At 40.0% G+C, this 24821-nt stretch overlaps 1 protein-coding gene across 1 annotated transcript in view; it reads left to right on the plus strand.

Annotated features, from left to right (window-relative positions):
• LOC124009458 (receptor-type tyrosine-protein phosphatase mu-like) overlaps positions 1-24821 on the plus strand; it is an 80081-nt gene that overhangs the window by 26625 nt on the left and 28635 nt on the right. The window contains exons 4-6 of the mRNA XM_046321269.1: positions 17303-17520; positions 22893-22970; positions 23415-23441. Coding sequence (XP_046177225.1) covers positions 17352-17520; positions 22893-22970; positions 23415-23441 — 274 coding nt within the window. The 5' untranslated portion in view covers positions 17303-17351. The remainder of the gene's footprint in view (positions 1-17302; positions 17521-22892; positions 22971-23414; positions 23442-24821) is intronic.

Below are 24821 nucleotides of genomic sequence, written 5' to 3' on the forward strand. Positions count from 1 at the left end.
CTTGGTCCCACAGTTGACAGAGCAAAAACCAAGCCATGAGGTTGAAGGAATTGTCCATAGAGCTCAGAGTCAGGATTGTGTCGAGGCACAGATATCTTAGCGAAGGGTACCAAAACATTTCTGCAGTATTGAAGGTTTTTAAATGATATCACTGAAGCCCTTGACAACAAAACAGCTTTTTATTGACTCTAAGGCTTTTGATACAGTTGATCATGCTGTACTAAGGCAGAGATTGTAGAGTGGAGGTCTTTCAGAGCATACAGTTGATCATGCTGTACTAAGGCAGAGATTTAGAGTGGAGGTCTTTCAGAGCATGCAGTTGATCATGCTGTACTAAGGCAGAGATTGTAGAGTGGAGGTCTTTCAGAGCATACAGTTGATCATGCTGTACTAAGGCAGAGATTGTAGAGTGGAGGTCTTTCAGAGCATACAGTTGATCATGCTGTACTAAGGCAGAGATTGTAGAGTGGTCTTTCAGGCATCAGTTGATCATGCTATATTAAGCAGAGATTGTAGAGTGGAGGTCTTTGCAGTTGATCATGCTATATTAAGGCAGAGATTGTAGAGTGTAGTTCTTTCAGAGCATGCAGTTGCATGGTTTGCTAATTATCTGTCTGATAGAGCTCAGTGCACTCAATTTGATGGGCTTACGTCTGTTAAATTGTCTGTCTTTAATGGTGTGCCCCAAGGCTCTGTACTTGGTCATCTCTTATTCACTATTTATATAAATGATTTAGACAAAAATGTCCAAAATGCGAAACTTAATTTTTATACTGATGATACTGTTATTTACTGTTGTGCCTCATCTTACAAAAGCTTTCCAGAACCTGCAAACTGCTTTTTATACCGTTTAACATACCTTGTGTCAATTGAAGCTTATCCTCAATACTGACTAAACTAAACTAATGGTGTTTTCTGAAGCAAGAAATAGACTTCTGAACCTTTCACCTTTTACTATCTGTCAGGGCAAGGAGATTGACGTTGTAACCTCATGTAAAAAGCTTGGAATTTTAATTGATGAAGGCCTCTCTCTTTTAAAATTCATATTCAACAACTTACAAAAAAATGTAAGCTGAAATTGGGATTTTATTTTAGGAATAAGGCCTGTTTTTTTTTAAAGCCAGAAGGAATCTAGTATCAGCTACATGTATTCCTTTACTAGACTATGGGGATATTTTATACATGAATGCTCCCGCTCAGTGTTTGAGATAAATTGACACCCTTAACCATGGCACTTTGAGATTTATTTTAAAACTGCAAAACCCTTATGTGGTGGGTACTCTCTTCGTTGGCTGGACTTTATCCTGCTAACTGTTCCAAATGTCCGAACTGAATGTGGTAAAAGGGCTTTTATGTCCTCTGTGCCATCGTCTTGGAACGCCTTACAAAATACTTTTAAACTGGAAGAACTTGTCCCGATTGGTGTTTTTAAATCACTGATGAATGATCTTGAGACTGATTCCCTGACCTGTCAATGTTTTTAATTCGCTGTTTTTGATTTTGTTACACGCTTGTGAATTCTATAGTTTTTAATAGTTTACTTGTAGTTTTTCATGTTGTCTGTCTGTCATTTTTGTAATGACTTGGTGCTGCCTATCTTGGCCAGGACGCTCTGGAAAAAGATATTTTAAATCTCAATGAGCCCTTCCTGGTTAAATAAAGGTTAAATAAAAATAAATAAAATAAGGTCCCCAAGAACACAGTGGCCTCCATCATTATTAAATGGAAGAAGTTTGGAACCATGAAGACTCTTCTTAGAGCTGACCGCCCGGCCAAACTGACCAATCGGAGGAGAAGGGCTTTGGTCAGGGAGCTGACCAAGAACCTGATGGTCAATCTGACAGAGCTCCAGAGTTCCTCTATTGAGTTGGGAGAAGGACAACCTTCTCTGCAGCACTCCACCAATGAGGCCTTTATAGTAGAGTGGCCAGATAGATCTACAGTAAAACCACCCTTATCAGCCTGCTGTTATAGTGGAACTACAGTAAAACCACCCTTATCAGCCTGGATGTTATAGTAGAACTACAGTAAAACCACCCTTATCAGCCTGCTGTTATAGTAGAACTACAGTAAAACCACCCTTATCAGCCTGGATGTTATAGTGGAACTACAGTAAAACCACCCTTATCAGCCTGCTGTTATAGTGGATCTACAGTAAAACCACCCTTATCAGCCTGGATGTTATAGTGGAACTACAGTAAAACCACCCTTATCAGCCTGCTGTTATAGTGGATCTACAGTAAAACCACCCTTATCAGCCTGCTGTTATAGTGGATCTACAGTAAAACCACCCCTATCAGCCTGCTGTTATAGTGGGACTACAGTAAAACCACCCTTATCAGCCTGGATGTTATAGCGATATGGTTTGGCAGCTAAATGGAGCCTCTGGATTCAGACCTTTGTCAAGCACTTCATCTCCCATCCTTCAGCAGACAAAGACCTTTGGAAATGAACACTTTTCAAGGTTGTTTTGATTGTACCCCGGTAAAGAACTGGAAGTTAAAGAGATTACAGTGATGCAGCTGAGGTTTTACACACACACACACACACACACACACACACACACACACACACACACACACACACACACACACACACACACACACACACACACACACACACACACACACACACACACACACACACACACACACACACACACACACACACACACTGAGCTTAACTGTAGCCTACAGGTGGAGAATGCACGATGATTCAATGGAGTCTTCATAAGCAGAGTGGGCAGACAAACAGACAGACAGACAGACAGACAGACAGACAGACAGACAGACAGACAGACAGACAGACAGACAGACAGACAGACAGACAGACAGACAGACAGACAGACAGACAGACAGACAGACAGACAGACAGACAGACAGATACAGTAGATATGTAGAGAGAGCCAGTAGAGAGAGAGACAGTAGAGAGAGAGACAGTAGAGAGAGCTAGCAGAGTGGGCAGACAGACAGACAGATACAGTAGATACGATAGAGAGATATAGTAGATATATAGAGAGAGAGACAGTAGAGAGAGATACAGTAGATACAGTAGAGAGAGAGAGGGTAGATATGTAGAGAGAGAGACAGTAGAGAGAGAGACAGTAGATATGTAGACATAGATACAGTATATATGTAGAGAGAGACAGTAGATACGTAGATACAGAGAGACAGTAGATATGTAGAGAGATACAGTAGATACAGTATAGAGAGAGAGACAGTAGATATGTAGAGAGAGATACAGTAGATATGTAGAGAGACAGACAGTAGATATGTAGAGAGAGAGACAGTAGATATGTAGAGAGAGAGACAGTAGATATGTAGAGAGAGAGACAGTAGATATGTAGAGAGAGAGACAGTAGACATGTAGAGAGAGAGACAGTAGATATGTAGAGAGATACAGTAGATATGTAGAGAGAGACAGTAGATATGTAGAGAGAGAGACAGTAGATATGTAGAGAGAGACAGTAGATATATAGAGAGATACAGTAGATATATAGAGAGATACAGTAGATATATAGAGAGATACAGTAGATATATAGAGAGATACAGTAGATATATAGAGAGATACAGTAGATATATAGAGAGATACAGTAGATATATAGAGAGATACAGTAGATATATAGAGAGATACAGTAGATATATAGAGAGATACAGTAGATATGATAGAGAGATACAGTAGATATATAGAGAGAGACAGTAGATATGATAGAGAGATACAGTAGATATATAGAGAGATACAGTAGATATGATAGAGATACAGTAGATATGTAGAGAGAGACAGTAGATATGTAGAGAGAGACAGTAGATATGATAGAGAGATACAATAGATATGTAGAGAGAGAGACAGTAGATATGTAGAGAGATACAGTAGAGAGAGTAGAGAGACAGTAGATATGTAGAGAGATACAGTAGAGAGAGAGACAGTAGATATGTAGAGAGATACAGTAGATATGATAGAGATACAGTAGTTATGTAGAGAGAGAGAGACAGTAGATATGTAGAGAGAGATACAGTAGATATATAGAGAGATACAGTAGATATGTAGAGAGACAGTATATATTTAGAGAGAGATACAGTAGATATGATAGAGAGAGATACAGCAGATATGTAGAGAGAGACAGTAGATATATAGAGAGATACAGTAGATATGATAGAGAGATACAGTAGATATGTAGAGAGAGAGACAGTAGATATATAGAGAGAGAGATACAGTAGATACGTAGAGAGAGAGACAGTAGAGAGATACAGTAGATATGTAGAGAGAGATACAGTAGATATGTAGAGAGAGATACAGTAGATATGTAGAGAGAGATACAGTAGATATGTAGAGAGATACAGTAGATATGTAGAGAGAGATACAGTAGATATGTAGAGAGAGAGACAGTAGATATGTAGAGAGAGGCAGTAGATATGTAGAGAGATACAGTAGATATGATAGAGATACAGTAGATATGTAGAGAGAGACAGTAGATATATAGAGAGATACAGTATATATATAGAGAGATACAGTAGATATATAGAGAGATACAGTAGATATGATAGAGAGATACAGTAGATATATAGAGAGAGACAGTAGATATGTAGAGAGATACAGTAGATATATAGAGAGAGACAGTAGATATATAGAGAGATACAGTATATATATAGAGAGATACAGTAGATATATAGAGAGATACAGTAGATATGATAGAGAGATACAGTAGATATATAGAGAGAGACAGTAGATATGTAGAGAGATACAGTAGATATGATAGAGAGATACAGTAGATATATAGAGAGAGACAGTAGATATGTAGAGAGATACAGTAGATATGTAGAGAGAGAGACAGTAGAGAGAGAGACAGTAGATATGTAGACAGAGATACAGTATATATGTAGAGAGAGACAGTAGATACGTAGAGAGAGACAGTAGATATGTAGAGAGATACAGTAGATATGTAGAGAGAGAGACAGTAGAGAGAGATACAGTAGATACAGTAGAGAGAGAGAGGGTAGATATGTAGAGAGAGAGACAGTAGAGAGAGAGACAGTAGATATGTAGACAGAGATACAGTATATATATAGAGAGATACAGTAGATATATAGAGAGATACAGTAGATATATAGAGAGAGACAGTAGATATATAGAGAGATACAGTAGATATATAGAGAGATACAGTAGATATATAGAGAGATACAGTAGATATATAGAGAGATACAGTAGATATATAGAGAGAGACAGTAGATATATAGAGAGATACAGTAGATATATAGAGAGATACAGTAGATATATAGAGAGATACAGTAGATATGATAGAGAGATACAGTAGATATATAGAGAGAGACAGTAGATATGTAGAGAGATACAGTAGATATGATAGAGAGATACAGTAGATATATAGAGAGAGAGACAGTAGATACGATAGAGAGATATAGTAGATATATAGAGAGATACAGTAGATATGATAGAGATACAGTAGATATGTAGAGAGAGACAGTAGATATGTAGAGAGAGAGACAGTAGATATGATAGAGATACAGTAGATATATAGAGAGAGAGACAGTAGATACGATAGAGAGATATAGTAGATATATAGAGAGAGAGACAGTAGAGAGAGATACAGTAGATACAGTAGAGAGAGAGAGGGTAGATATGTAGAGAGAGAGACAGTAGAGAGAGAGACAGTAGATATGTAGACAGAGATACAGTATATATGTAGAGAGAGACAGTAGATACGTAGAGAGAGACAGTAGATATGTAGAGAGATACAGTAGATACAGTAGAGAGAGAGAGGGTAGATATGTAGAGAGAGATACAGTAGATATGTAGAGAGAGATACAGTAGATATGTAGAGAGAGACAGTAGATATGTAGAGAGAGATACAGTAGATATGTAGAGAGAGATACAGTAGATATGTAGAGAGACAGACAGTAGATATGTAGAGAGAGAGACAGTAGATATGTAGAGAGAGAGAGACAGTAGATATGTAGAGAGAGAGACAGTAGATATGTAGAGAGAGAGACAGTAGACATATAGAGAGAGAGACAGTAGACATGTAGAGAGAGAGACAGTAGAGAGAGAGACAGTAGATATGTAGAGAGATACAGTAGATATGTAGAGATAGACAGTAGATATGTAGAGAGAGAGACAGTAGATATGTAGAGAGATACAGTAGATATGTAGAGAGAGACAGTAGAGAGAGAGACAGTAGATATGTAGAGAGAGAGACAGTAGATATGTAGAGAGAGAGACAGTAGATATGTAGAGAGATACAGTAGATATGCAGAGAGAGATACAGTAGATATGTAGAGAGAGAGACAGTAGATATGTAGAGAGATACAGTAGATATGTAGAGAGAGACAGTAGAGAGAGAGACAGTAGATATGTAGAGAGAGAGACAGTAGATATGTAGAGAGAGATACAGTAGAGAGAGAGAGACAGTAGATATGTAGAGAGAGATACAGTAGATATGTAGAGAGAGCCAGTAGAGAGAGAGACAGTAGAGAGAGAGACAGTAGATATGTAGAGAGAGACAGTAGATATGTAGAGAGAGAGACAGTAGATATGTAGAGAGATACAGTAGATATGTAGAGAGAGAGACAGTATATATGTAGAGAGATAGAGTAGATATGTAGAGAGAGACAGTAGATATGTAGAGAGATACAGTAGATATGTAGAGAGAGATAGTAGAGAGAGACAGTAGATATGTAGAGAGATACAGTAGATATGTAGAGAGATACAGTAGATATGTAGAGAGATACAGTAGATATGTAGAGAGAGAGACAGTATATATGTAGAGAGATAGAGTAGATATGTAGAGAGAGACAGTAGATATGTAGAGAGATACAGTAGATATGTAGAGAGAGATAGTAGAGAGAGAGACAGTAGATATGTAGAGAGATACAATAGAGAGAGAGACAGTAGATATGTAGAGAGATACAGTAGATATGATAGAGATACAGTAGATATGATAGAGATACAGTAGATACGTAGAGAGAGAGACAGTAGAGAGATACAGTAGATATGTAGAGAGAGATACAGTAGATATGTAGAGAGAGATACAGTAGATATGTAGAGAGAGATACAGTAGATATGTAGAGAGAGACAGTAGATATGTAGAGAGATACAGTAGATATGATAGAGATACAGTAGATATGTAGAGAGAGATACAGTAGATATGATAGAGATACAGTAGATATGTAGAGAGAGATACAGTAGATATGTAGAGAGAGAGACAGTAGAGAGATACAGTAGATATGTAGAGAGAGACAGTAGATATATAGAGAGATACAGTAGATATGTAGAGAGAGACAGTAGATATATAGAGAGATACAGTAGATATATAGAGAGATACAGTAGATATATAGAGAGATACAGTAGATATATAGAGAGATACAGTAGATATATAGAGAGATACAGTAGATATGATAGAGAGATACAGTAGATATATAGAGAGAGACAGTAGATATGTAGAGAGATACAGTAGATATGATAGAGAGAGACAGTAGATATGATAGAGAGATACAGTAGATATATAGAGAGATATAGTAGATATATAGAGAGATACAGTAGATATGATAGAGATACAGTAGATATGTAGAGAGAGACAGTAGATATGATAGAGAGATACAATAGATATGTAGAGAGAGAGACAGTAGATATGTAGAGAGATACAGTAGAGAGAGAGACAGTAGATATGTAGAGAGATACAGTAGAGAGAGAGACAGTAGATATGTAGAGAGATACAGTAGATATGATAGAGATACAGTAGTTATGTAGAGAGAGAGAGACAGTAGATATGTAGAGAGAGATACAGTAGATATATAGAGAGATACAGTAGATATGTAGAGAGACAGTATATATTTAGAGAGAGATACAGTAGATATGTAGAGAGATACAGTAGATATGATAGAGATACAGTAGAGAGAGATACAGCAGATATGTAGAGAGAGACAGTAGATATGTAGAGAGATACAGTAGATATGTAGAGAGATACAGTAGATATGTAGAGAGAGATACAGTAGATATGTAGAGAGAGACAGTAGATATGTAGAGAGAGAGATACAGTAGATACGTAGAGAGAGAGATACAGATAGTAGAGAGAGAGAGATACAGTAGATATGTAGAGAGAGATACAGTAGATATGTAGAGAGAGATACAGTAGATATGTAGAGAGAGATACAGTAGATATGTAGAGAGAGACAGTAGATATGTAGAGAGATACAGTAGATATGATAGAGATACAGTAGATATGTAGAGAGAGATACAGTAGATATGATAGAGATACAGTAGATATGTAGAGAGAGATACAGTAGATATGTAGAGAGAGAGACAGTAGAGAGATACAGTAGATATGTAGAGAGAGACAGTAGATATGTAGAGAGATACAGTAGATATGTAGAGAGATACAGTAGATATGTAGAGAGAGACAGTAGATATGTAGAGAGATACAGTAGATATGTAGAGAGAGAGACAGTAGATATGTAGAGAGAGAGATACAGTAGATACGTAGAGAGAGAGACAGTAGAGAGATACAGTAGATATGTAGAGAGAGATACAGTAGATATGTAGAGAGAGATACAGTAGATATGTAGAGAGAGATACAGTATATATGATAGAGATACAGTAGATATGTAGAGAGAGATACAGTAGATATGTAGAGAGATACAGTAGATATGTAGAGAGAGATACAGTAGATATGTAGAGAGAGAGACAGTAGAGAGAGAGACAGTAGATATGTAGAGAGAGAGACAGTAGAGAGAGATACAGTAGATATGTAGAGAGAGAGACAGTAGAGAGAGATACAGTAGATATGTAGAGAGATACAGTAGATATGTAGAGAGAGATACAGTAGATATGTAGAGAGAGATACAGTAGATATGATAGAGATACAGTAGATATGTAGAGAGAGATACAGTATATATGTAGAGAGATACAGTAGATATGTAGAGAGAGAGACAGTAGATATGTAGAGAGAGAGACAGTAGAGAGAGAGACAGTAGATATGTAGAGAGAGAGACAGTAGAGAGAGATACAGTAGATATGTAGAGAGAGAGACAGTAGAGAGAGATACAGTAGATATGTAGAGAGATACAGTAGATATGTAGAGAGATACAGTAGATATGTAGAGAGATACAGTAGATATATAGAGAGAGAGACAGTATATATGTAGAGAGAGATACAGTAGATATGTAGAGAGACTGATCACCCCAATCCACAAAAGTGGAGACACATTTGACCCCAATAACTACTGTGGAATATGCGTCAACAGTAACCTTGGGAAAATCCTCTGCATTATCATTGACAGCAGACTCGTACATTTCCTCAATTAAAACAATGTACTGAGCAAATGTCAAATTGGCTTTTTACCAAATTACCGTACAACAGACCATGTATTCACCCTGCACACCCTAATTGACAACCAAACAAACCAAAACAAAGGCAACGTCTTCTCATGCTTTGTTGATTTCAAAAAAGCCTTCGACTCAATTTGGCATGAGGGTCTGCTATACAAACTGATGGAAAGTGGTGTTGGGGGTAAAACATACGACATGTGACAAGTGTGCAGTTAAATTGGCAAAAAACACACACATTTCACCACACAGGGTTGTGGGGTGAGACAGGGATGCAGCTTAAGCCCCACCCTCTTCAACATATATATCAACGAATTGGCGCGGGATCTAGAAAAGTCTGCAGCACCCGGCCTCACCCTACTAGAATCCGAAGTCAAATGTCTGCTGTTTGCTGATGATCTGGTGCTTCTGTCACCAACCAAGGAGGGCCTACAGCAGCACCTAGATCTTATGCACAGATTCTGTCAGACCTGGCCCCTGACAGTAAATCTCAGTAAGACCAAAATAATGGTGTTCCAAAAAAGGTCCAGTCACCAGGACCACAAATACAAATTCCATCTAGATACTGTTGCCCTAGAGCACACAAAAAACTATACATACCTTGGCCTAAACATCAGCACCACAGGTAACTTCCACAAAGCTATGAACGATGTGAGGGACAAGGCAAGAAGGGCATTCTATGCGATCAAAAGGAACATAACGTTCAACATACCAATTAGGATCTGGCTAAAAATATTTGAATCAGCCATAGAGCCCATTGCCCTTTATGGTTGTGAGGTCTGGGGTCCGCTCACCAACCAGGACTTCACAAAATGGGACAGACACCAAATTGAGACTCTGCACGCAGAATTCTGCAAAAATATCCTCTGTGTACAACGTAAAACACCAAATAATGCATGCAGAGCAGAATTAGGCCGATACCCACTAATTATCAAAATCCAGAAAAGAGACGTTAAATTCTACAACCACCTAAAAGGAAGCGATTCCCAAACCTTCCATAACAAAGTCATCACCTACAGAGAGATGAACCTGGAGAAGAGTCCTCTAAGCAAGCTGGTCCTGGGGCTCTGTTCACAAACACAAACACACCCCACAGAGCCCCAGGACAGAAGCACAATTAGACCCAACCAAATCATGAGAAAACTAAAAGATAATTACTTGACACATTGGAAATAATTAACAAAAAAACAGAGCAAACTAGAATGCTATTTGGCCCTAAATAGAGAGTACACAGTGGCAGAATACCTGACCACTGTGACTGACACAAATTTAAGGAAATCTTTGACTATGTACAGACTCAGTGAGCATAGCCTTGCTATTGAGAAAGGCCGCCGTAGGCAGACATGGCTCTCAATAGAAGACAGGCTATGTGCTCACTGCCCACAAAATGAGATGGAAATTGAGCTGCACTTCCTAACCTCCTGCCCAATGTATGACCATATTAGAGAGACATATTTCCCTCAGATTACACAGATCCACAAAGAATTCAAAAACAAACCCAATTTTGATAAACTCCCATATCTACTGGGTGAAATTCCACAGTGTGCCATCACAGCAGCATGATTTGTGACCTGTTGCCACGAGAAAAGGGCAACCAGTGAAGAACAAACACCATTGTAAATACAACCCATATTTATGCTAATTTCCCCTTGTGTCCTTAAACCATTTGTACATCATTGCAACACTGTATATATATATAATATGACATTTGTAATGTCTTTATTGTTTTGAAACTTCTGTATGTGTAATGTTTACTGTTAATTTTTATTTTTTATTTAACTTTTGTATATTATCGACCTCACAGGGTTGTGTAGATGTTCTGTATAGGCTCACACAACAACAGGGTTGTTGTCCAGTGATAATCAGCTCGATTCAGGGTTCAATCAATCATGTCAGGTAGTCCTGGGGCATGGTCCTCCGAGAGAGAGAAAGAAAGAAGGAGAGAATTAGAGAACGCACACTTAGATTCACACAGGACACCGAATAGGACAGGAGAAGTACTCCAGATATAACAAACTGACCCTAGCCCCCCGACACAAACTACTGCAGCATAAATACTGGAGGCTGAGACAGGAGGGTTCAGAAGACACTGTGGCCCCATTCGAGGACACCCCCGGACAGGGCCAAACAGGATGGATATAACCCCACCCACTTTGCCAAAGCACAGCCCGCACACCACTAGAGGGATATCTTCCACCACAAACTTACCATCCTGAGACAAGGCTGAGTATAGCCCACAAAGATCTCCGCCTCGGCACAACCCAAGGGGGGGGGGCCAACCCAGACAGGATGACCACAACAGTGAATCAACCCACTCAGGTGACGCACCCCCTGCAGGGACGGCATGAGAGAGCCCCAGTAAGCCAGTGACTCAGCCCCTGGAATAGGGTTAGAGGGAGAGAATCCCAGTGGAAAGAGGGGAAAAGGCCAGGCAGTGACAGCAAGGGCGGTTCGTTGCTCCAGTGCCTTTCTGTTCACCTTCCCACTCCTGGGCCAGACTACACTCAATCATATGACCCACTGAAGAGATGAGTCTTCAGTAAAGACTTAAAGGTTGAGACCGAGTTTGCGTCTCTGACATGGGTAGGCAGACCGTTCCATAAAAATGGAGCTCTATAGGAGAAAGCCCTGCCTCCAGCTGTTTGCTTAAAAATTCTAGGGACAATTAGGAGGCCTGCGTCTTGTGACCGTGGCGTACGTGTAGGTATGTACGGCAGGACCAAATCAGAGAGATAGGTAGGAGCAAGCCCATGTAATGCTTTGTAGGTTAGCAGTAAAACCTTGAAATCAGCCCTTGCTTTGACAGGAAGCCAGTGTAGAGAGGCTAGCATTGGAGTAATATGATCAAATTTTTTGGTTCTAGTCAGGATTCTAGCAGCCGTATTTAGCACTAACTGAAGTTTATTTAGTGCTTTATCCGGGTAGCCGGAAAGTAGAGCATTGCAGTAGTCTAACCTAGAAGTGACAAAAACATGGATTAATTTTTCTGCATAATTTTTGGACAGAAAGTTTCTGATTTTTGCAATATTACGTAGATGGAAAAAAGCTGTCCTCGAAATGGTCTTGATATGTTCTTCAAAAGAGAGATCAGGGTCCAGAGTAACGCCGAGGTCCTTCACAGTTTTATTTGAGACGACTGTACAACCATTAAGATTAATTGTCAGATTCAACAGAAGATCTCTTTGTTTCTTGGGACCTAGAACAAGCATCTCTGTTTTGTCCGAGTTTAATAGTAGAAAGTTTGCAGCCATCCACTTCCTTATGTCTGAAACACATGCTTCTAGCGAGGGCAATTCTGGAGCTTCACCATGTTTCATTGAAATGTACAGCTGTGTGTCATCCGCATAGCAGTGAAAGTTAACATTATGTTTTCGAATAACATCCCCAAGAGGTAAAATGTATAGTGAAAACAATAGTGGTCCTAAAACAGAACCTTGAGGAACACCGAAATGTACAGTTTCGTCGGTTTGTCAGAGGACAAACCATTCACACAGACGAACTGATATCTTTCCGGCAGATAAGATCTAAACCAGGCCAGAACATGTCCGTGTAGAGCAATCTGGGTTGTTGTCGCACAGGGATCATCAGTCAGTTAGATTCAGTGTTGTCGCCCAGGGATCATCAGCTAGTTAGATTCAGGGTTGTTGTCACCCAGGGATAATCATCTAGATTTAGTGTTGTCGTCGCCCAGGGATCATCAGCTAGAGTCAGCTGACAGTAGTCAATCCACTAATAACAGTTTCCATGGCAGATATATAGAATCTCTCTGAAAACGTACTGAATCATTTAGTCTGGATTGTCCTCGTCATAGCTTATGTAGTGTCCAACTCCATGCTCTGCTAGGTCTCTTTAGAAGCATACTGAGACATTCATGGTTTATATTGTTTTGGAACAACCATGAGGGAACAATAGCAACATAGTGGAGAGGACTCCCAAATGGCACCCTATTCCCTATATAGTGCACTACTTTAGACCAGAGTCCTATGGAACCCTGTCCCCTATATAGTGCACTACTTTAGACCAGAGTCCTAGTGGACCCTATTCCCTATATAGTGCACTACTATAGACCAGAGTCCTAGTGGACCCTATTCCCTATATAGTACACTACTTTAGACCAGAGCCCTATGGAACCCTATTCCCTATATAGTGCACTACTTTAGGCCAGAGCCCTATGGAACCCTATTCCCTATATATAGTGCACTGCTTTAGACCAGAGCCCTATGGAACCCTATTCCCTATATAGTGCACTACTTTAGACCAGAGCCCTATGGAACCCTATTTCCTATATATAGTGCACTACTTTAGACCAGAGTCCTAGTGGACCCTATTCCCTATGCAGTGCACTACTTTAGACCAGAGCTCTATGGAACCCTATTCCCTATTTAGTGCACTACTTGTCATTGAAGTGCACCATAACCCTTGGTCTAGTCCAAGCCTATCTATTTACTAACAATTACACTGAAGAGAATTTGATAAATCCTGAATCCTCTCTACCGGGACACACTGTTAAACACACGTCGTCTCAGCTCATTCTACGCTCGCCGTTATAAAGCTATCTATCGGACTGGGGCTGGGGGGGGGGCTGGTGGGGGCCTGGTAGAGGACTGGGGGGGGGGCTGGTGGGGGCCTAGTTGGGCCATATAGCTAAATTGAATAAACAGCGTGGAGATCTAAAACGACGCAGCAGGAGAGTCAGAGAGTCATCAGCCGGAACACGGTGTCTGTGAGACATCTAAAGGATGTCCCAAAGGGCACACTATTCCCTTCATAGTGCACTACAGCGCCCTGGTCAAATGTAGTGCACTAAATAGGGAATAGCATTCTATTTGGGATTCAACTCTTAGTCAGAAGGTCATACTAAGACAGCCACTGACAAAGTGTTTCAGAACGGTTGGAAGACAGAGGATAGTTAATTACACAGATTTCCCCCTCCGAGTCAGTAGCCATAGCAGTACATTGTAATGTATGTTCACTACCAAGCTGTTTTCAATTAGTTCTGAATTAGTGAGAGAGAGAGAGAGAGAGAGAGAGAGAGAGAGAGAGAGAGAGAGAGAGAGAGAGAGAGAGAGAGAGAGAGAGAGAGAGAGAGAGAGGGAGGAGAGAGGAGTGTTAGAGAGGAGAGAGGAGTGTTATAAACAGAGAGAGAGGGAGAGAGAGAGAGAGACAGAGAGACAGAGATACAGAGAGAGAGAGAGAGAGAGAGAGAGAGAGAGAGAGAGAGGGAGAAGGAGAAGGAGAGAGAGAGAGGTGTGTTAGAGAGAGAGAGGAGTGTTATAAACAGAGAGAGGGAGAGAGACAGAGAGACAGAGAGACAGAGAGAGAGACATATTAAAGGTCAGGGTGACAAATTACCCCCACGGCAACGGGAGACTAGAAATAAGCATGTCTTTGTTAAGTACAACTCCACTTAGGAGTACAATGCAGAGGCCTTAATTTGACCATGAGCTGCAGTGTATTGTAGAATGAGAACTTGATCAGACAGGTCAATACTGTATTGCTGTTGGTTAAATAGGACCGAGCAGTTCTATTTGTCACTGTGTTGATAACTCTACTTTAAATCTATCTCTAGACTGTGTTGTGTTTGTGTGAGTGTAGTGCGTGTCTGTGCGTGTGTGTTCGAGTATAGAGTTGTTGTTTTGTTAACTACTTTGTATAGATGCGTTCAACTGAAGGAACCTAGCTCGCCGATTTGTGATATCATAGGTTTTCTGATATAGGGTAGAGTACAGATCTAGAATGAGACTCTATTTCTATGGAGTAGAAGACCATGATGAGACTCTATTTCTATGGAGTAGAATACCATGATGATACTCTATTTCTATCGAGATAGAATACCACGATGAGACTCTATGGAGTATAATACCATGATGAGACTGTATAGAGTAGAATACCATGATGAGATTCTATAGAGTAGAATACCATGATGAGATTCTATAGAGTAGAATACCATGATGAGACTCTATTTCTATGGAGTAGAATACCATGATGAGACTGTATGGAGTAGAATACCATGATGAGATTCTATAGAGTAGAATACCATGATGAGATTCTATAGAGTAGAATACCATGATGAGACTCTATTTCTATGGAGTAGAATACCATGATGAGACTCTATGGAGTAGAATACCATGATGAGACTCTATAGAGTAGAATACCATGATGAGACTCTATGGAGTATAATACCATGATGAGACTCTATAGAGTAGAATACCATGATGAGGCTCTATGGAGTAGAATACCATGATGAGACTCTATTTCTATGGAGTAGAATACCATGATGAGATTGTATGGAGTAGATTACCATGATGAGACTCTATGGAGTAGATTACCATGATGAGACTCTATGGAGTAGAATACCATGATGAGACTCTATGGAGTAGATTACCATGATGAGACTCTATGGAGTAGAATACCATGATGAGACGCTATGGAGTAGAATACCACGATGAGACTCTATTTCTATGGAGTAGAATACCATGATGATGCTCTATGAAGTAGAATACCATGATGAGACTCTATAGAGTAGATTACCATGATGCGACTCTATTTCTATGGAGTAGAATACCATGATGAGGCTTTATGGAGTAGAATACCATGATGAGACTCTATAGAGTAGATTACCATGATGTGACTCTATTTCTATGGAGTAGAATACCATGATGATGCTCTATGGAGTAGAATACAATGATGAGGCTCTGTTTCTATCGAGGAGAATACCATGATGAGGCTCTATGGAGGAGAATACCATGATGATGCTCAATGGAGTAGAATACCATGATGAGGCTCTATGGAGGATAATACCATGACGAGGCTCTATGGAGTAGAATACCATGATGAGGCTCTATGGAGTAGAATACCATGATGAGGCTCTATGGAGGAGAATACCATGATGAGGCTCTATGGAGTAGAATACCATGATGAGGCTCTATGGAGTAGAATACCATGATGAGGCTCTATGGAGTAGAATAGCATGATGAGGCTCTATGGAGTAGAATAGCATGATGAGGCTCTATGGAGTAGTGAACAGTGAAGAGGCCACTCCGGGATGCTGGCCTTCTAGGCAGAGTTCCTCTGTCCAGTGTCTGTGTTCTTTCATTGATCTTAATCTTTTCTTTTTATTGTCCAGTCTGAGAAATGTATTTTTCTTTGCAACTCTTTCTAGAAGACCAGCATCCCGGAGTTTGGCTCTTCACTGTTGCCATTGAGACGGGTGTTTTGAGGGTACTATTTAATGAAGCTGCCAGTTGAGGACTTGTGAGGCCTCTCTTTCTCAAACTAGACACTCTAATGTACTTGTCCTCTTGCTCAGTTGTGCACCGGGGCCTCCCACTCCTCTTTCTATTCTGGTTAGAGCCATCATCCTCTTTACCATCATCCTCTCTACCATCATCCTCTCTACCATCATCCTCTCTGCCAAAATCCTCTCTTCCATCATCCTCTCTACCATCATCCTCTCTTCCATCATCCTCTCTTCCATTTTCCTCTCTACCCTCATCCTCTCTACCTTCATCCTCTCTACCCTCATCCTCTCTACCATCATCCTCTCTTCCATCTTCCTCTCTACCATCATCCTCTATACCATCATCCTCTCTTCCATCATCCTCTCTACCCTCATCCTCTCTACCATCATCCTCTCTACCATCATCCTCTCTTCCATTTTCCTCTCTACCCTCATCCTCTCTACCATCATCCTCTCTACCATCATCCTCTCTACCATCATCCTCTCTACCCTCATCCTCTTTACCATCATCCTCTCTACCATCATCCTCTCTTCCATCATCCTCTCTACCATCATCCTCTCTACATTCATCCTCTCTACCATCATCCTCTCTACCCTCATCCTCTCTACCATCATCCTCTCTACCCTCATCCTCTCTTCCATCATCCTCTCTACCCTTATCCTCTCTACCATCATTTGTTTAACTCTTTTCCTTATGACGTTACTGTTATTATGTTTTCCTAAACAGGAAGCTGGCTAAGAAACGTAAAGAGACGTTGAGCAGTACTCGACAGGAGATGACAGTGATGGTTAACTCTATGGATAAGAGTTGTACGGAGCAGGGGACAAACTGCGACGAGGCCTTGTCCTTCATGGACACACACAGCCAAACCCTCAACACCAGGAGTGAGTGTACCCTCACACTCAATGGCCGTAGCGAGTGCACCCTCGCCGTCAATGGCAGAAGTAAGTATTCAGGAATCCAGGTTGCTCTATACATATATATATATATATATATATATATATATATATATATATATATATATATATATATATATATATATATATATATATATATATATATATATATATATATATATATATATAGCTATCATTACCAGACTATTTACTAAAGATTGTCAGAATAGACGATGAGGCCAAGGGTAAAATTGCATGCACTCATATACAATGACTTTATATAAGGAAAACCAAATTGACTTTTTATATATATATATTATATATTATGTTTACAAAAGTCCATTTGGTTTTCCTCATATAAAGTAATTGTATATGAGTGCATGCAATTTTACCCTTGGCCTCATCGTCTATTCTGACAATCTTTAGTAAATAGTCTGGTAATGATAGCTGTCTGGACTTCTCTCCTGTCTAGTGGTCACTGGTCAACACATGCAGCCGCTCCCCAGCCCTCTTAATCTCATTGACTTAATGCCCATGAAATTGACTTCAGTACAGCTACTAAACCTAAAACTACACCCAGTTAGTAACAACACATAACCATAAATAACATACAATGCTACAACACCTCAGTCTCTGATTAGACCTAACAGTCTGTAGGTTAGCTTCTCTCCAGCCCCCTTATAATTGAATGTAGATATATCTAATAATATATCTAATGTAGGTCTATGTAATGTAGATATATCTAATGTAGGACTATGTAATGTAGATATATCTAATGTAGTCATATTTAATGTAGGTATATCTAATGTAGGCCTATTTAATGATATATCTAATGATATATCTAATGTAGGTCTATGTAATGTAGATATATCTAATGTAGGTCTATGTAATGTAGATATATCTAATGTAGGTCTATGTAATGTAGATATATCTAATGTAGGTCTATGTAATGTAGATATATCTAATGTAGGTCTATGTAATGTAGATATATCTAATGTAGGTCTATGTAATGTAGATATATCTAATGTAGGTCTATGTAATGTAGATATATCTAATGTAGGTCTATGTAATGTAGATATATCTAATGTAGGTCTATGTAATGTAGATATATCTAATGTAGGTCTATGTAATGTAGATATATCTAATGTAGGTCTATGTAATGTAGATATATCTAATGTAGGTCTATGTAATGTAGATATATCTAATGTAGGTCTATGTAATGTAGATATATCTAATGTAGGTCTATGTAATGTAGATATATCTAATGTAGGTCTATGTAATGTAGATATATCTAATGTAGGTCTATGTAATGTAGATATATCTAATGTAGGTCTATGTAATGTAGATATATCTAATGTAGGTCTATGTAATGTAGATATATCTAATGTAGGTCTACGTAATGTAGATATATCTAATGTAGGACTATCTAATGTAGATATATCTAATGTAGACATATTTAATGTAGGCCTATTTAATGTAGATATATCTAATGTAGATATATCTAATGTAGGCCTATCTAATGTAGATATATTCAATGATATATCTAATGTAGATATATCTAATGTAGATATATTTAATGTAGATATATTTAATGTAGATATATCTAATGTAGATATATCTAATGTAGACCTATTTAATGTAGATATATTTAATGTAGGCCTATTTAATGTAGATATATCTAATGTAGATATATCTAATGTAGGCCTATCTAATGTAGATATATTCAATGATATATCTAATGTAGACCTATTTAATGTAGATATATTTAATGTATATATATTTAATGTAGATATATCTAATGTAGATATATCTAATGTAGATATATTTAATGTAGATATATCTAATGTAGATAGATTAGGCCTATTTAATGTAGATATATTTAATGTAGATATATCTAATGTAGATATATCTAATGTAGACCTATCTAATGCCCATGAACTTGGTTTCAGTGCAGTATGCACTGCAGCAACAGCAACCCCACACATATCAGTGTCTTAACATCTAACAATCTACAGGGGCGGCAGGGTAGCCTAATGGTTAGAGAGTTGGACTAGGAACCGGAAGGTTGCAAGTTCAAACCCCCGAGCTGATAAGGTACTCTGCCATTTTGCCCCCTGGACAGGCAGTTAACCCACTGTTCCCAGGCCGTCATTGAAAATAAGAATTTGTTCTTAACTGACTTGCCAAGTTAAATAAAGGTAAAATAAAATAAACAATCCTTATGTTGACTTCAATACAATAAGTACAGCTACATGGGTAGCTAATGACAGCATCTTACCCTGACATCACCCTAAAACCTGATAACAACACCTAACCTAAACCTAAAGACCCTACCTTACCTTAGTCTCTGGGTAGATGTGGTGCAGCTCCTCCTCCTTCAGTCTGTCTCCCCAAGCTCTGCAGGAGACACTTAAGCTCTGACCTCAACTGACTGTCTATCACTGTGGTTGTCCTAAAACGGATGAAGTCCTCATCCCTCTAATATTGTCTTGTTCACACCCCTCCCTCTTTGTCCAAAGCCTATGTCCACCGTTATCTCGGTCCTTATCCCAGTAATATCTTCTCTACCCTCATCCTCTCTACCATCATCCTCTCTACCATCATCCTCTCTACCATCATCCTCTCTTCCATTTTCCTCTCTACCATCATTATCTCCACCATCATCCTCTCTACCCTCATCCTCTCTACCATCATCCTCTCTACCATCATACTCTCTTCCATTTTCCTCTCTACCATCATCCTCTCCACCATCATCCTCTCTACCCTCATCCTCTCTACCCTCATCCTCTCTACCATCATCCTCTCTCCTGTTCTAAAGCCTGAGCCCCCTGATTTAAAAAAAAAATCATATTTAATTTATCTAACCTTTATTTAACCAGGTAGGTCAACTGGCCTACCTGGTTAAATGAAGGTGAAATAAACATGTTTTATTTCTTTATTTTAAATCAGGGGTCTCGGGCTTTAGAACAGAAGGGGCACATTACTGGGATAAAGGACAGAGGCTTTGGACAGAGAGGGAGGGGTGTGAACAAGACAATATTAGTAAACGTAAATGATGTTGTCCTGCTGTTCCTGTCCCTCCTGTTCTCAAAGCCTGAGGTCCCCTAATATTGCCCTCCTGTTCCCAAAGCCTGAGGTCCCCTAATATTGCCCTCCTGGTCCCAAAACCGGTCCAGAAGCCCCCTCACCTCAGTTGTTGACTGTCTATTGGTGTCATTTAGATGTCTATATTAGATGGTGTTAGTCATCCCTGTAACTACATCCTCTGGTCCTAGATGGTGTTAGTCATCCCCTGGTCCTAGATGGTGTTAGTCATCCCTGTAACTACATCCCCTGGTCCTAGGAGAGGTCTGTGACATGGTGTTGGTCCTAGATGGTGTTGGTCCTAGATGGTGTTGGTCCTAGGTGACATGGTGTTGGTCCTAGATGGTGTTGGTCCTAGGTGACATGGTGTTGGTCCTAGATGGTGTTGGTCCAAGGTGACATGGTGTTGGTCCTAGATGGTGTTGGTCCTAGATGGTATTGGTCCTAGATGGTGTTGGTCCTAGATGGTGTTGGTCCTAGATGGTATTGGTCCTAGATGACATGGTGTTGGTCCTAGGTGACATGGTGTTGGTCCTAGGTGACATGGTGTTGGTCCTAGGTGACATGGTGTTGGTCCTAGGTGACATGGTGTTGGTCCTAGATGGTATTGGTCCTAGATGGTATTGGCCCTAGATGGTATTGGTCCTAGATGGTGTTGGTCCTAGATGACATGGTGTTGGTCCTAGATGGTGTTGGTCCTAGATGGTGTTGGTCCTAGATGACATGGTGTTGGTCCTAGGTGACATGGTGTTGGTCCTAGATGACATGGTGTTGGTCCTAGATGGTATTGGTCCTAGATGGTGTTGGTCCTAGATGGTATTGGTCCTAGATTGTGTTGGTCCTAGATGGTGTTGGTCCTAGATGGTATTGGTCCTAGATGACATGGTGTTGGTCCTAGATGGTATTGGTCCGAGATGACATGGTGTTGGTCCTAGATGGTATTGGTCCGAGATGACATGGTGTTGGTCCTAGATGGTATTGGTCCGAGATGACATGGTGTTGGTCCTAGATGGTGTTGGTCCGAGATGACATGGTGTTGGTCCTAGATGGTGTTGGTCCTAGATGGTATTGGTCCGAGATGACATGGTGTTGGTCCTAGATGGTATTGGTCCGAGATGACATGGTGTTGGTCCTAGATGGTGTTGGTCATAGATGGTGTTGGTCCTAGATGGTGTTGGTCCTAGATGACATGGTGTTGGTCCTAGATGGTGTTGGTCCTAGATGGTGTTGGTCCTTGATGACATGGTGTTGGTCCTAGGTGACATGGTGTTGGTCCTAGATGACATGGTGTTGGTCCTAGATGGTGTTGGTCCTAGATGGTGTTGGTCCTTGATGACATGGTGTTGGTCCTAGGTGACATGGTGTTGGTCCTAGATGACATGGTGTTGGTCCTAGATGGTGTTGGTCCTAGATGGTGTTGGTCCTAGATGGTGTTGGTCCTAGATGGTGTTGGTCCTAGATGGTGTTGGTCCTAGATGGTGTTGGTTGGTCCTAGATTGTATTGGTCCTAGATGGTATTGGTCCTAGATGACATGGTGTTGGTCCTAGATGGTGTTGGTCCTAGATGGTGTTGGTCCTAGATGGTGTTGGTCCTAGATGGTGTTGGTCCTAGGTGACATGGTGTTGGTCCTAGATGGTGTTGGTCCTAGATGGTGTTGGTCCTAGATGGTGTTGGTCCTAGATGGTGTTGGTCCTAGATGGTGTTGGTTGGTCCTAGATGGTGTTGGTCCTAGATGGTATTGGTCCTAGATGGTGTTGGTCCTAGATGGTGTTGGTCCAAGGTGACATGGTGTTGGTCCTAGATGGTGTTGGTCCTAGATGGTGTTGGTCTTAGATGGTGTTGGTCCTAGATGACATGGTGTTGGTCCTAGATGGTGTTGGTCCTAGATGGTGTTGGTCCTAGATGGTGTTGGTCCTAGATGGTGTTGGTCCTAGATGGTGTTGGTTGGTCCTAGATGGTGTTGGTCCTAGATGGTATTGGTCCTAGATGGTGTTGGTCCTAGATGGTGTTGGTCCAAGGTGACATGGTGTTGGTCCTAGATGGTGTTGGTCCTAGATGGTGTTGGTCTTAGATGGTGTTGGTCCTAGATGACATGGTGTTGGTCCTAGATGGTGTTGGTCCTAGATGGTGTTGGTCCTAGATGGTGTTGGTCCTAGATGGTGTTGGTCCTAGATGGTGTTGGTCCAAGGTGACATGGTGTTGGTCCTAAACTACTACACTAAATTACTACTAAGCTACTAAGATTATATGATTCACATACATTATATTCATGTTCAATGATTATGTTGAGATTCTATAACTATATAATTGACGATTGTTTATTTTCTGTCTCTAGCTGTGTTGTCCCCTTCCTCCTTCACCCTGAATAAGTCTAATACTCTCAGTTCAACGCTCCCCAAGTCCTACTACCCAGGTAAACACTTTTAAACACGCACCATTCTGTTACTATCTATTATACTCACGGTAGGTAGTAGAGAGTACAAGTCAATGGTTGGAAAAAAGTACCTAGCGATGAGCTGACAAGAGTGTTTTATCTTCTAACCTTTAAACCTATAGGTCGTTGTTGGATCAATCATTTCAGTAAACATACTCTTTATGAAGGCACTAGCTATATTTGTGCCTTTCCATATCAACAGTCCCACAGAGTCTCTTTGTGTGAGACGTAATAGTTCTTATGTCTTCAGCTATAAGCCTATATTCTTCTGTCTATTCTTCTTCTAGCCTCGGTCTATAATCACATTCACTGTGCTCTGTTATTTAGTTCTTCTCCGTTCTTATCTCCTATTTCTTTTATTTACCTCTATTTTCTCTCTCTTTTTCCTCCAATCTCTGCACTTGTTTTGGGGTTTATGACCAGATCCCTTTGTGCCGACTGCTATCTTAGGTGAGACAAATCTTCTTTTACCACTATTTCCATTTCCGCTGTGGGTTTTATTATGGAATTTGCAATTTTACTTGCTTATATTTTAAGCCTTTGTAAAAAAATATATATATATGTACACCGTATACTACCGTTCAAAAGTTTAGGGGTCGCTTAGAAATGTCCTTGTTTTTGAAAGAAAAGATACATTTTGTTTTTACGTTAAAATAACATCAAATTGATCAGAAATACAGTGTAGACATTGTTAATGTTGTAAATATCTATTGTTGCTTGAAACGGCTGATTTTTTTTATGGGATATCTACATAGGTGTACAGAGGCCCATTATCAGGAACCATCACTCCTGTGTTCCAATGGCACGTTGTGTTAGCTAATCCATTTACAACATTAACAATGTCTACACTGTATTTCAAATCAATGTTATTTTAATGTTAAAAAAAATGTAGCTTTTCTTTCAAAAACAAGGACATTTCTAAATGACCCCAAACTTTTGAACGGTAGTGTGTGTATATATATATATATATATATTTTGTATATATATATAGTTTGTCCCCTTTGGTCAGCTCTGTTACTGAAAGTCATCTTCCAAATCTGCCTGCTGCTTCTCCCTCCTCCCCTTCCCCCCCTCTCCATCTTCCTCATCCTCCTCTTCCTCTTTCCTTTCCTCCTCAACCTCCTCTTCAACATCGCTCCTCAACCGACCTCTTTCCCTTCCTCCTCTTCCTCCTCTTTGCTTCTCTTCCTCTTTTCCTTCATCTTTCTCCTCGTCATCTTCCTCATCCTCCTCTTCCTCCCTGTATATCTCTGTGGTTTCCCCTGGGCTGAGGCTGGCTTCACTCCATCCCATCTGCATTGCGTGTGCCGTGTGTGTGATGTCACATATACTATGGGTATGATGTCACCGGCGTAACATGTATTACCTCTCATATGCATGTGGACTGGATGTGAGGGGTTGTGTAGGAAGCGCACCCCAACCTATCGCCATGGCTACGGTTACTACAGTTACTTGTACAATCACTCTAGTACACTTAAAAAATAGAGAAGGGAAGAGATCATCCACTTATATAAACAGAGAAAGAGAGATCAACCACTTATATAAACAGAGAGAGAGAGTGAGAGATCAATCACTTATATAAACAGAGAGAGGGAGAGAGATCAACCACTTATATAAATAGAGAGGGAGAGAGAGAGATCAACCATTTATATAAACGGAGAGAGAGATCAACCACTTATTTCAACACAGAGAGAGAGAGATCAACCACTTATATAAACAGATGGAAAGAGAGAGAGAGAGATCAGCTACTTATATAAACAGAAGGAGAGATCAACCACTTGTATAAACAGAGAGAGGGAGAGAGAGAGATCAACCACTTATATAAACAGA

This window comes from Oncorhynchus gorbuscha, linkage group LG22 (assembly GCF_021184085.1).
Source record: "Oncorhynchus gorbuscha isolate QuinsamMale2020 ecotype Even-year linkage group LG22, OgorEven_v1.0, whole genome shotgun sequence".
NCBI classification, from domain to species: Eukaryota; Metazoa; Chordata; class Actinopteri; order Salmoniformes; family Salmonidae; genus Oncorhynchus; species Oncorhynchus gorbuscha.